This window comes from Solanum pennellii, chromosome 1 (assembly GCF_001406875.1).
Source record: "Solanum pennellii chromosome 1, SPENNV200".
NCBI classification, from domain to species: Eukaryota; Viridiplantae; Streptophyta; class Magnoliopsida; order Solanales; family Solanaceae; genus Solanum; species Solanum pennellii.
In genome coordinates this window covers 99,439,607-99,452,420 of record NC_028637.1, presented here as the reverse complement: position 1 = coordinate 99,452,420, position 12,814 = coordinate 99,439,607, and the positions used below count along the sequence as shown (strand labels likewise).

The window sequence follows — 12,814 nt, the reverse complement described above, 5'->3', positions numbered from 1 at the left end:
ACATTTGTTTATTGTTTATATAATTACATTTTATGCCGTATAACAAATTAAAAACCTCTAGGCTCTAATTCCCAAATTCTTGAATGAGAAGGCATGCAAAGAGTAATGGAGATACCAAGGTAGTTACGTATGGACGTACTTATATATTACTTCTCAGTTAAATGTTTGTTTTCTCATTTTGCCCTAAAATATTAGAATATTAAAATTGATCGATCTATAATAAGAAAATGTCTATTATAGCTGGGGGGGCGTATCATGAATCATGATGCTAGTATAATAATGTTACCATCTTTCACAACAAAAAAAGGTTTATTGTATGGATGTGTTAACATGCAAATCATATTTGCCCTAAAACATAAAGAGACATTTCTTAGTAAAGTACATATTGTTAATTAAGTCAAATTTTGGGTATATATTTTTGAGGTAGATAATTATTTCGATCGCGTTGGGAAAAAAATGAACTTTTTAAAGGAAGAAGATGGTGGATGAAATGCACTACACGAAAAAAATCAGTGAAGTTTGTTATTTGAAAATATGAATTTTTTTTTGGTCTAATCATGCACAAATTATAATATAAGAATTGTTATGGATGAATAATACACCAAGATAGTTATGAAGAGATTACTTTACCAAAATCACAAATCAACTTTATTTGAAAATTGTTTGTACATAAAATTTTACTTCTCATTCTATCACGTTAAAATGTACATATACTTAGGGTGGTGAAATATTTCCATCTATATTGGAGCTCATTGCTGGAATATGTTTAGCTAATTAATATAATATAAAAGTTAGGTAATAAAAAGTGAGCTAACATAACATATTTTTTTTTAACCTGAAGATAACTCGCAGTCGCTACAACCTCTGCCTTTTGGGTGAGCATTCTGTGATGTGACGAGCACTTTATGTGCACTGATAACATTACTATTTATATTCTTTTTTTTTCCTCAAAAATTGATTTTTACGTTAATTTTCTAATTATTGATTTTTTTTTTTTGAAACCTCTCCATCTTCTCTTTCTTTGTTTTCTTTCAAACAGGAAATTAAATCACTCTCTTCATTATCTTTTGTGCATGGACTAATCATCCATTCATTTTCTTCATTAATATTCTTTATTAGTACCGAAAGTCATTATTGCATTTGCTCAAATACGGTAACAAAATGAGGTCCACTTTTAAGTGCAGTTCTGTCTACTTACAAAAAAAAAGGAATGTTCAACCTAATAAAGAATGATTCAAAACTGAAGAGATTGCATTATTCGCATTTAATCTCATTAGATTCAAATTATAGAACTTTTTTTCAGAGGAGGCATTTTCAACAACAAAAGGAAAAAAAATTATTTTAAAAAGTTCAATCTCAGGACCTCTGATTAAGGTAAATAACCATAGAAAACAATTTTGCATCTAATACAAGCTAGAGTATGAATGTCCAACTCTAAAGCTTAAATCAGACAAATCTATTTCAAGATCCACTTGCTTCTAAGAGCTGAGGTTTAAAAATTGAGGTGGCCGAAACTTTGAGAAAACAAAATCATCAATGCTACCACTGATCAAGAGAGTGCAGACTTTAAAGATGTGGTGAAGACCTCTAATTCCTTCAAGCCTTCTTCCGGCGATTTTGCCTCACCTAATATTCTTACCATTGCACTACCAACAATGACGCCATCAGCTCCCCATTCCGCCACCTGCAATACATGATTAATGCAAATCAGTTTACTGTAAAAAAAAACCATTTCTCACCTCTCTGTCACCTTGCTCAAGGCATTGATAAACTGACCTGCTTAACATGTTCCGGTTTTGAAATGCCAAATCCGACTGCCACTGGTTTAGACGTTGCCTGTCAAAAAATGGATTAGCACAGGAGAAGTTCCCTACAGGTCTAATAATTTAGTACTTGAAACTTGGGAGTACAAATAAGAGTAAGAAACTCATACGAGCTCAAAGCACATTTTATAATTACACACGTGCCTGGTGAAAATGATAACCAAAGCAACTATAGTTGATCGACTTACTTACCAAGTGGCCTGACACACATTATGGAATCCAATGGTCGTGAATGTGCCATTGTACGAAACAGCAGACAAAAATATGTGTTCTTTTTTTATAAATCCACCAAGCCTTGTGACCTTAAATTTGTTCTCATATGTTATCAACATAAGATAGTACAAAGTCGTGTACTTAAGGGATAATTTTAGAGACCTTCCCCAGGTTAAGTTTTGTAACACTAACCTCTCTTGTGGTTTAGGTATATTACACCTAGCTCCCCTTATTTTGACTTCTCTATAACAATTTTCTTTTCAACTACTTACTAATATACACATAAAATACAATAGGACAAGTTCACCATTATTTTAAACCTTTTCTTTAATATTCATACGGTTAATTAATGAATTGACGGAGAGGGGATTCGTATGGTGCCTCAAGTCGAGGCATGATGGAGCGGATTACATGAAAACAAGATCATGGGTTATGAGGATGGAAGAGGTCAAGATGCAATGGAGAACTCCTCTTGTGCAGGTGGAAGATAAACAAGCAAATCAAAGAAGTAATGATTTATCCTTCTCCTTTTTTGGTCTTTTCTTTGTATAGTCATTTGCTTGGGTACAAATAGTCAAATAACAAAGAAGTTGATGGTTTCTGAAAATGAAGTTGGTGTGAGTACGTGTGAGCGTATGAAGTCTGTTCTTTTGTTTGTGAAAAATGAGCAATTCAAAATTGGGATGGGCTATTTGAGGGGATAAAAATGGCGTACGGCGCTGATGGTATCAAGATGGATGGTGTTACAGATAGTGCAGGTAGTTTGGAGGAACTGACCGTATACTAATTTTAATTTATTGACCTATAAAATATTTATCTTTGAGTCAAATAAAAGAGATTTATATTAGTAAGGTTAACTTTTCCATAATGTAAATGTTTTATGTTAGTATATATAGATATCAATAATAATTGAAAAATAAAATAAGGGACGCACACATAATATCCTAAACCACAAGGGAGGTTAGAGTAGCAAAGTTAAGCTAGAGGGGAGGTCTCTATAATTATCCCTTAAATATGTAGCCCCTCAACTGACACTTAAAGAGTCCAAAGATGGATTTGTGGATTCTAATTGAATGTTAGCACATCCTGATCATTTGGATGGAATAACAGAAGAAAGAAAAGAGAGGCAAATATCTGAAGTTCAGAAAAGGTAGTGAAGCTCAATGCCCGGATAAATTAAGAGTTCGAATTTTCGTCATTGTTCTTGGCATAATTTGAGGGAAGGTTTAGCATGCTGAGAGTTGTATTTTTGCACAATATACCACTCCAACTTTGAAGCCCATCGCAGAGTATATTAGAGTTTAAGATATATCAGCTTAGGCATTAAGGATATGAAGGCTCAATGAGGGAAATATAAGAAGCTTAAAACACACCTCTTTAATGTCTAGCAGGAGAGACTGAACCTTAGAACTCACAGATGCACGAGCTCCAGTAACTCCGACTGCACTTACCTGCAAGTTAAAGACTACATATTAACTTTTACTTGTAAGAAGTAAAATTAAGAAATTAGCATCTACACCAGTGTATCACAAGTGAACAAGGAAAAGATACAATAAAAGATCCCTGGTAAATTTTAAAGCTGAAACTATATAGATCAGGAAGTTTGATCTAAAGCTCTTCAGAAAAATTTTCTCCTGCTAAAAGTAACATTTATGTCATGCTGTTCAATCCGTTGTTTGTAATTGACTAGCTAAATTCATATTTACCTTACTACATATATATTTTTATTAACACTGAAGCAAAAATCATAATAATAGTACATACACATGGTATAGGGATAGAAATAAAGGAGCTTTGATATGCAAGTCAGCAAGTGTCCACCGACTAATGAGAATCTGGACTAATACTACCACGTGTGTATAAATGTAAGTCAAATAAATTACACTTGAAACCCAGGAAACAAAAAGGGAGGATAGGACATATAACAAAATCTCAAAATGTTGCTACTCCTTTTGGTTAGCAAAAGTAGTAATGGTAAAGATGCTTTATTTTAAAGAGGAGGAGAATATCTTACAAGATACACGAATCCTTCTGAAGCTTCAGTTATCGCTTTCATGCGAATTTTTGGAGTAGTTGGTGTTGTAAGCAATACCTAAAGCAGAAGGCAAATTAAGCAAGTGAATGATCTTACTATACGGTCAAGCCAAACAAGAAAACAAGTCTAGAAATATCAGTAAGCATTCACATAGAGATCACTATACATAAGCACACAAGAAGACGTGAAATAAAAACAAGAGAAGAAGAATCAATGAAACAAAATTGCTTGTAAGTTTGGATGAACCCGTTGAAATGTGGATCATTCCTTTTAATATATATCATCAATATAGATATAAAGTCCACTCTCTACAACAACAAAATTACAAGTACATAATCCTATGTACTCCAAGAATCATGCAACATAAAACATAGAAGAGTCTCATAAATTTGATTGAAAATGTCAACGCTTCTAAATTCCAAAAACATCAGATGCATAGATTCAGATTGTTGAATGTTTCTTCAAGTAAATCATTGCATGCTATTTTCCTAAACACATGTAAGGAAGTGCATAAGCAAATCACAGACAAGCACTTGCTCCTGTCTCAGAGTGGAATACAGAGTAAGCAAATTGCTACCTTATCATGAAGGAGATATAGCAGGATGAAACTTACTGCATACTTGAGGTAAATGATTTGCTTCTTTAAACAGATTAATCAAGAAAATGATGAGCCAAAACCGAAGTCCAAAGGGGCATCTCAGGTGAGTTGAAAATTAAAATAGATATTTGGCACAAAAACTAACCAATTCAATATTATGCCTAGCAGCTTCCTTTCTCAACATTTCAGTTTCCTCTAGAGGAACATCTGGAACAACAAGTCCTGGAAAAACACAGAATTATCTATAACCATGAGACATGACAATTCAGAATGATGTACAAATCAGGGTAGGTCAATGGTATGAAAGAAGACTTCATTATCAGCACCAATTGAAAATGCAACAATTATTAGGAACTCAACCAATGCAGATCTGCAATTGTTTCCAGGTAAAACTAATATACATTGATACACACCAATCAAAACCAATTCATGATTTGAGACCTGCACACACATGAATGCTTATAGGAAAAATGGTTCCAAGCAGAGAAAGGCCACAAATATGTATGGTGTAGTTCAAGACTAATAATTTTAAGCATGAATAACTTACATGGACAAAGAAATTGAATTTTTTTTTCAAAGACCCAGTCAGGAATAGAGTTGAGAATGAAATATCAATTGTTTAGAGTTGCCTCTTCAGGAATACACTCATTGGCAAGGAAAACTAGCGACAGAGCCTTTATGACGAAATTGAAGCGCCCATTAAGCGAGGCAGAGCACTCAACATGTTTTGCGCATCACTTCAGCACTAAAGTGCGTCTTTGACAACACTGGTCAGAAGCATAAAAAGAACTACTCCACTGCAGAAGAGAATTATAAAGTAATGGTCACCAGTTCACAGATCCTTCATATGCTAGAAAATCTAGTACCGTCCATCTCCTTTTATGGCCTAAGTATCCCGCTGAAACTAATGCAGGTTATGCGTTGTGATAGAAGATTAATCCGGCCTTCATGCACTAAGTTGAAATATTAAACGGTAAAGAACCAATATAAGACGCCATATCCCAAGGGCAACTCCATGCCAGTAGAAGTTTGAATTCACAATGGAAAGAAAGGCATACATGAAGAGTCATTGAATGTTTCATGTTATTTGGGCAATGCATATCTTTTGGTAAGAAACATTGTAGCACTAATAATTTTAACATTGAACTAAAGATTACCGTGTACACCAGTATCCCTTACAGTGGCCATGAACTTCTCAGTACCGCGCTTAAGTATTGGATTATAATAGGTGAACAAAGCAATAGGACAGGACAACTGAGGAACAACCTGCCAAATGTTGGGGAAAGAGGTTAAAATTTCATATAGGACATTTGACATCATAGGCCAAAATAAACAAAGAAACTGGAGCAAAAAACAGAAGTTAAGCAAATCAAAAGCTTCATAAGTCATGTGGGCTCATTAATAAAGTGAGTTCAGTACAGTGTTTTAGACCCTACAACTGCACTATAGAGTTAACAGGGGCTATGGTTTTACATCTTCCAACATTGATATAACTTTGGCAAAGTTGGTTCCTTTAGTCAGTGATCGTGAAGCAGCAGCCTGAGAAGACAGTTAAGTAAAGAAAAATGAGAATACAAGAAGTAAAGGACAAAAATTAGGACTAACATGCGCTAATTCCTTTATAAAAAACCTGGATGACTGGTCCATCAGCCAATGGATCAGAGTAAGGTACTCCTAGTTCTATGATATCTGAACCACATCTATCCAGCACTTTCAGTGCTTCTGCAGTTGTTGCCAGGTCAGGATCTCCAGCAGTGATGTATGGAATAAGTGCCACCTTTGCAACAAAGAAAGTGAGTTTCATTCAAAAAATCATAGATAATAAAGCTATAGTCGATCATTGTGAAAAAACATGAAAACATTCCACGTGATTGTTACTCTCCACTAAATCAATGTTCAAAATAGAAATTCGACCTCTATAAAACAAAAGTTGGATTTTTTTGGGATAAACTGCCCTAATCAATAAATTTCATAGTTCCATATAAAATCTTTCCCAAAGGAAACTAAATCACACACAAGAAGAGAAAATTTCTGTATGAATTACACGTTTTCCATCATTATCCAATCATTTCACCAAATTCTGATCAATACCCACATTAATTAATCTTCTAAAACTAATATGGTAAAAGAAATACAAATAAAAGTGATAGTAAGATAAGGGGGAACCTTTTTTTTTAGCGAGGAAAGAAGAAGAATGAGGAGTGGAATGTGATACCTTGCCTTGTTCCTTCAATCGAGTGAAAGTCTCAGAAAGTCCAACTGTTGCTGTGGCGCTGAGGGCAGCCATTAGAGGTTTGCGAGAAGTTGAAATTTTGATTGTTTGGGTATAGGACTGAGAAAATGGATGATTTTGATGGTTGTTACTGGAGTGAATAAAGTGGGTTGCTTTCAGAAAAGATGCCATACCATCACCGAACCTTCTAGTACTTGAAAATGGAGAAAAAGCGGCGACGCACTGGGACTCGGTGTAAGATACGGCCTAACTGTAGTGTAAGAATGAAAAGACGTTGAGGGGTAAGGCAAAATTGTCTATTTGCACTTCAGCCCCTTATATTTTTGGGGTGCAACTCCATTAAGGTTGTTACTTATTAATTACTTACACTCCGTTGGATCATTGTTATCCATTGTTTCATAATGTATTATATTGTATTATATCCTGTTATATGATATATATAATATTTGAATAGATTGTATTGTTTGTTGTTGTTTAATAACATTTTAATTATTTTATTTGATTGTATCGTACTGTATTGTAATTTATAAATTTACTAAAATATCTTTAATTATTCTAGGGTAAAAGGTTTGAATAAAATTAAATAATATAAAGTAAAAGTAAAATAGTATTTTGAAATATTATGTAAAGATATAATTGAAAAAAAATTAAATAACAATGGGAACACACCAAATCGCTTGTTCCATAAAATGGGGGTTTTCATTGTCACGTAACAATGAAATTTAACAATACAATACAATACATTTAAGTAATAATCAAAACAAACATTGTAGGTATAGTAACGATACAATACAATACAATGGTAACAACGATCCAAACAGAGTGTTAGGGGTTGTGTGGTGCGAACGATAATACAAAATAGTCCTGAGATTATATTACAGTATCATTTAATTTGTTGTTTGGTTGACAAGTTCAAGATAACTTATTTCGAGATTAATAATTAGTATCAGGATAAGTTCTCTCTCCCTTTAGATGGTATAGTTATCTCGGGATAACTTATCTCGAGATAAAATAGGTAAATAACAAAAATGTCTCTTTCAACCTTTTTGTTACTTCACTTTTTATATTCACAAAGGGTATTTTTGTAACGAATAAATTGTTCTTAAAATTTATTATTTTGAATACAACAAACTAAACACTCAACAAATAATAATCTCATCACAACTTATTCCATCATAACTAATCTAATCATAATTAATCGCATCATAACTTGAATTCAAACCAAACCATCCTTTAAGTTTATTATTTTACCCCTTCTAATTATGATAAACAAGTAAAAAAAAAAGAAAAATTGAATAAATAATTAGGAACAAAAGAAATATAATATCATTTTACATTCAACATGTCCTCTTCATTTTCTAACAATTTATGAAATTGTATTTTGTATTGAATGCAGCCTGATATCCTAGAATTCTGAAGATATTATGTGGAGAAAATTTATCATGGCCATTGGAAAGCTGAAAATTTAGTGAAATCTCATTAATATGTTTTTTTATGATCATTTTGACCAATTTTCGAAAGTCAATACAATGACTGTTTAGTGCTTAGCCTTAGTCTCCACCGCTATTGACCATCAACAGCCATGATTTGATCATAAAGTGATAAATAACAAACTTCTGTAGTTTTCTATAACAGAACTCTTAGCCATTCTTTTTCAGTTTTTGACCTTCGATTATTTACACCACCTAACTGTTATACCTGACACTAGTATTAAGGAATTACACTACTATATTACTTCAACAGTTTTCTGCCAATTATGCAAAGAAGTTCATCTGCAATTGTACATATACAGCTTGGCCGGATAAGAGAAGTGAAGTTCAGAAATTATTACAAACATGAAAGAACTCCAAAAATCCAAGCATCTGCCAACACGGGACGATTAGAAGGTTAAGAAATAGGTAGAACTGGTTGCAGAAAACCATTTGTCAAACAATATTAGTAGTTTTCCTTGTGGCAACACGGGTCATATGTTCTTTAGATGCCTATGATATCTGAACAAACGAGGTATCATGGCTCCAAAACCACAACAAGAGACTCGAATGGGCTAAATTCATTGAGTCTTTAGCAATCTTTCATCAGGCTCCCTTTGCATGAAGCTGATTTCTGACCTCTAATGGCGCAAATCTTCTTCAGATGTGCCTGGAATAAGAGCATACACATATCAAAGATCATACCTAAGTTAATTTTCACATAACTGCAAAGACATAATGCCCATACATGTTAGTTAATTAGACTGTGTTGAACTATATGTGTGTACTCGTGAATAAAAAGCAATCATTATTCTTGCAGAGGGAAGGAAATATAACCTCTTCATTCACTTTTTACTTGGTTTGGTGGCTGCGAGAAGAACTCTTTGGCATTATTTGCCACTTCTGCCTCCAGTATCGCTTCTAACATAATGTCAGACCCCTTTGCTCCATCTGGAAGAACCAAAACTATTAACAAAAGAAGATAAATCTCAACAAATTATTAAACAAACTGTTGTATGCGCACAGAGCATGGGTGGGAGATTGAAGTTGATTGTCAAGAAAATTTCACTCTTCATTTTGCAGCTAAAATGCATATGTAAAAACAAACTATCCCATCTGGATCGATGGGCTTATTCGCATGGTAGGTTTTGGGGGGCAGTCGCAAGTCTGATTCTTCTTCTTTCTAGGAAACCCAATATCTAGTTTTGCAGAATAAGATTGTCACAACCAACATAGGCAAAAAATATTAGGTGATTTCTTTCCATTTGTCTATATCTAATCCTTGGTAGGAAGAGTTACCTAATATCTATGTTGTTGGAAGATAGGAGGTAGCTGGTGGAATACTCAGGGTGCGCACAAGCTAGTATTTACACCATCTAGATCGATATGGCTAGTTCTCTAGCGAGATTTCTAGCTCGAATCAAGGCTTCACCGCCCCTCTCCTCTCTCTGTAACAAGAGAGGTACGCAAGCCGAGTTTAGAGCCACCTCGATTTGGGATGTCAGAACATCAACTCAATCGGAAACCCATTCAAACAATATGACAGATTGACATACATATGACAGCTGCCACCTTATCACCCATCACATATAAGACAACATGAGTTGTGATGCAGAAATGGCCATTGGAATGTGCTTTCGGCTAATTCTAATTCTGATCACAATAACTTGAACTTTTTGGAGTGACTTAATCTAACCACACCTAATCTCCTTCTTCTAAGACATCCTCACTTCAGCAATACCAAGTCAAAGACCGCAATACTGATCTCATCCAATTTTACTTGTACCTTCGGAAGGACATTAGTTCAAGTATTTCAAATAATTACTAGTAAAGATAAGATTAAAAATGAAGATATCAGCGACAAGGTAGGAGTAATGGATCTAATGTGACCCCTAATCCTAAAGTTCCAAATCAGAACCTTAGCTTCTGCAAGGAGGAGGGCAGTTCCTTGTCACTACCGCCATCTCTAGCAAAGTTAGCAACAAGTTCCACTAGAATCAGATAATATTGAACCATATATTGTAAATATGTCAACTTGGCTGTAATTTTTATTTTAAATATCAGAATTTGGGGCAGTACCATCATTGTACAGCAGACTTCATATCTTAGAGATTGTTTAATTTTACAGCATCTTTAAACATATCTTTTCAGTAGACAGCAAATGGCAACAGCAGACAAAACCAGCAGTTGTAAGATAATTCACGCCAATAAAATTTCTGCAAAGATTCTGTCTAGAACCTTTAGAAATGCACATCATTTTCAAGTCTTATGGTGTAGCAAGTACATAAACCAAAGAGCAGAAAACTATTCTGTATGCAGGATAATAGGACCAACTGGGCATATACTAAAAAGAAGCATTAGGCAATCAGAATCTCAAAAATGGTTCCTTACAATTACGTTTTGGCAACAACCCTGCACTCTCTGCAGAGACGGGGAGCACAATAATATTGCCAGATTCATCAGTCAGCTCTCTCAGACCTTCATTATCTACAGAAATGGATTTCAAAGGTGTCGTTTCAGCCAATCTAGCATATGCAGCGGCTTGGCTGTGCATGTCGGTCAAAGCTCTCCTTGAACGATGATCCTGATAATTATTAATCATATAAATATTTCCATTTGAAAAGCAAGGAAAAGATAATGAAAATAATAGTCATGGAAACCACAAAACCTCAGGTGTGACAGTTACTACCGTACGCTCCTTCTCGGATATTTGACGTCCCTTTTCAACAATGATGCTCTCTTCATCAGATTTTCGAGATCCATTTTCAACTGTTAAAAGAAGAACAAATGAGAAACTAGTAAAGAAAAGCCTATAATCAATCATGTCAGTCAAAAATAAAGAAATACCAGCACTATTTGCAGTTGTTGTGTTGATGCTGTCTACAAGCCTCGATGTCAATGGACCAGGATTCATAAAAGAAATTGTCTGAATTTCATGACGTATGGCTTCCAGTTGAGCCATGGTATCTTGCAGTTCCTTATGAACCTGATAAACAACTTGAGATGAAGGACAAAAGAATAAGTGGTTACATCTCATTTCAAGCAATTCTGATACAAAGCATAATTTAGCCAATAAGCTTAAGAGCAACAACAAAGTCCTTATCAGTTTAAGTTATGAAGCAAAAAACTCAACTTTTAAAAGAGAAAGAGAAAACCTCTACATAGACACGAAACACATGTCGTCATTGCAAATTGAAATTTATGAAGCAGCATAGAAGTTTTAGCTAGTCATACCAATGCATTCTAACACTAGGAAAGCTTAAAAACAAAAAAGAAAGTTGGGAAGATTCAGGCAGTAAGAAACCTGGCGAGCTTGCGACTGCTGCATGACACTTTCAAACTGACCACGGGCTAATTGAACATAACCAATTGCACGCCCAACAAATCTGCCTGCTGTTCGTGCTATGATTGGCAGATCTTTAGGTCCTAAATTCACAATTTATTTTATTAAGAAAATGTCAAACCCATAAAGAACAAGATACTTCCCATTAAAATTTGCAGAAATTAACAACCACGGGTAGCAATTACAACGAACAAAGTGATTAATTCCATAATACAACTATAGCAACCAATACCTTCTTAAACTGTCAATTCTAAGGTCACTTAAGAGACTTTTAAAAATCAACTTATTCATACTGCACATCAAATGAAATGAGGTCTGAGACTGAGTAAGCAAAACTGATACAGGACACTTATATAGTCAAGTTCAACTAGTTTGAAACTGAAGCATAATTGATGGTTTGCATACCCTTGCTATCAAAATTTAATCACTCAATAGATAATTAGTAATCTACTTTAATTATCACCTACAAATGTTTTTCAAAATTTAAAGAAATTACGTGAAGATATCACCCTAAAAATGGTCAAATTGACGTCTAAATTCGATTTTAAAGCCGCAGCATAATATTCTGGAAAACCCAAATGAGGGGGAAAAGTACCAATAAGAGCAGCAGTAGCGCCAAGCAAGAGAAAATGCTCTCCATATGAAATTCCAAGCATCTCTTCTTTATTTTCTTTTTCACTTTGTTTCAGTCATATGTTTGAAGACCACCGCAATAAAAGATTTAAATCAATGACTCTTATCGGAAATTTGATCGGAGAAGTAGTCCGACAGCCGGGCCGGGCGGCACTGGAAACGAAAAAGGAAAGAAGAAAATTGAAAGCGATCAACTTTCCAAAAATGATATTGTAGAGAAATTTCATTAATTTACATTTTACTCATCCAAAAAGCCATATATTTGTAACAGGACATAACTTTAGCAATAATTATAACTTGTTTCATTTTATTTTTACTTCATACAATTTTCTAAAACAGATAATTTTTATTTTTATTTTGATTTTATTTTTATTTGTCAATTTTAATATTATTTTTTCTTTGTTATTTTATCGTTTTCGTTAAATACTTACTTTTTAATCATTAATTCAACGTAAAGCGCATAGATA

General features: G+C 34.1%; 2 protein-coding genes across 3 annotated transcripts; both read right to left on the bottom strand.

Annotated features, from left to right (window-relative positions):
* Positions 1–1,327: 1,327 nt before the first annotated feature.
* On the bottom strand, positions 1,328–7,198 carry LOC107001745 (tryptophan synthase alpha chain). The gene is made up of 9 exons (XM_015199723.2): positions 6,885–7,198; positions 6,300–6,446; positions 6,143–6,208; positions 5,827–5,935; positions 4,815–4,891; positions 4,051–4,128; positions 3,410–3,487; positions 1,777–1,836; positions 1,328–1,684 (listed from the first exon to the last, which is right to left on the bottom strand). Exons 1-9 carry the CDS (start codon positions 7,071–7,073, stop codon positions 1,550–1,552), a joined length of 939 nt encoding a protein of 312 aa, XP_015055209.1. The 5' UTR covers positions 7,074–7,198; the 3' UTR covers positions 1,328–1,549.
* A 1,414-nt stretch (positions 7,199–8,612) lies between these two features.
* LOC107001756 (sec-independent protein translocase protein TatB-like) lies at positions 8,613–12,594 on the bottom strand. 2 transcript variants are annotated; one of them, XM_015199734.1, is made up of 7 exons: positions 12,310–12,594; positions 11,676–11,797; positions 11,219–11,357; positions 11,040–11,140; positions 10,763–10,955; positions 9,209–9,322; positions 8,613–9,041 (listed from the first exon to the last, which is right to left on the bottom strand). In XM_015199734.1, the coding sequence occupies exons 1-6, from the start codon at positions 12,368–12,370 to the stop codon at positions 9,213–9,215; spliced, it is 726 nt and encodes a 241-aa protein (XP_015055220.1). In that variant the 5' UTR covers positions 12,371–12,594; the 3' UTR covers positions 8,613–9,041; positions 9,209–9,212. The 2 variants fall into 2 exon arrangements, with proteins under 2 accessions (XP_015055220.1, XP_015055227.1); XM_015199741.1 differs by having other exon boundaries at positions 11,061–11,140.
* Positions 12,595–12,814: the final 220 nt, after the last annotated feature.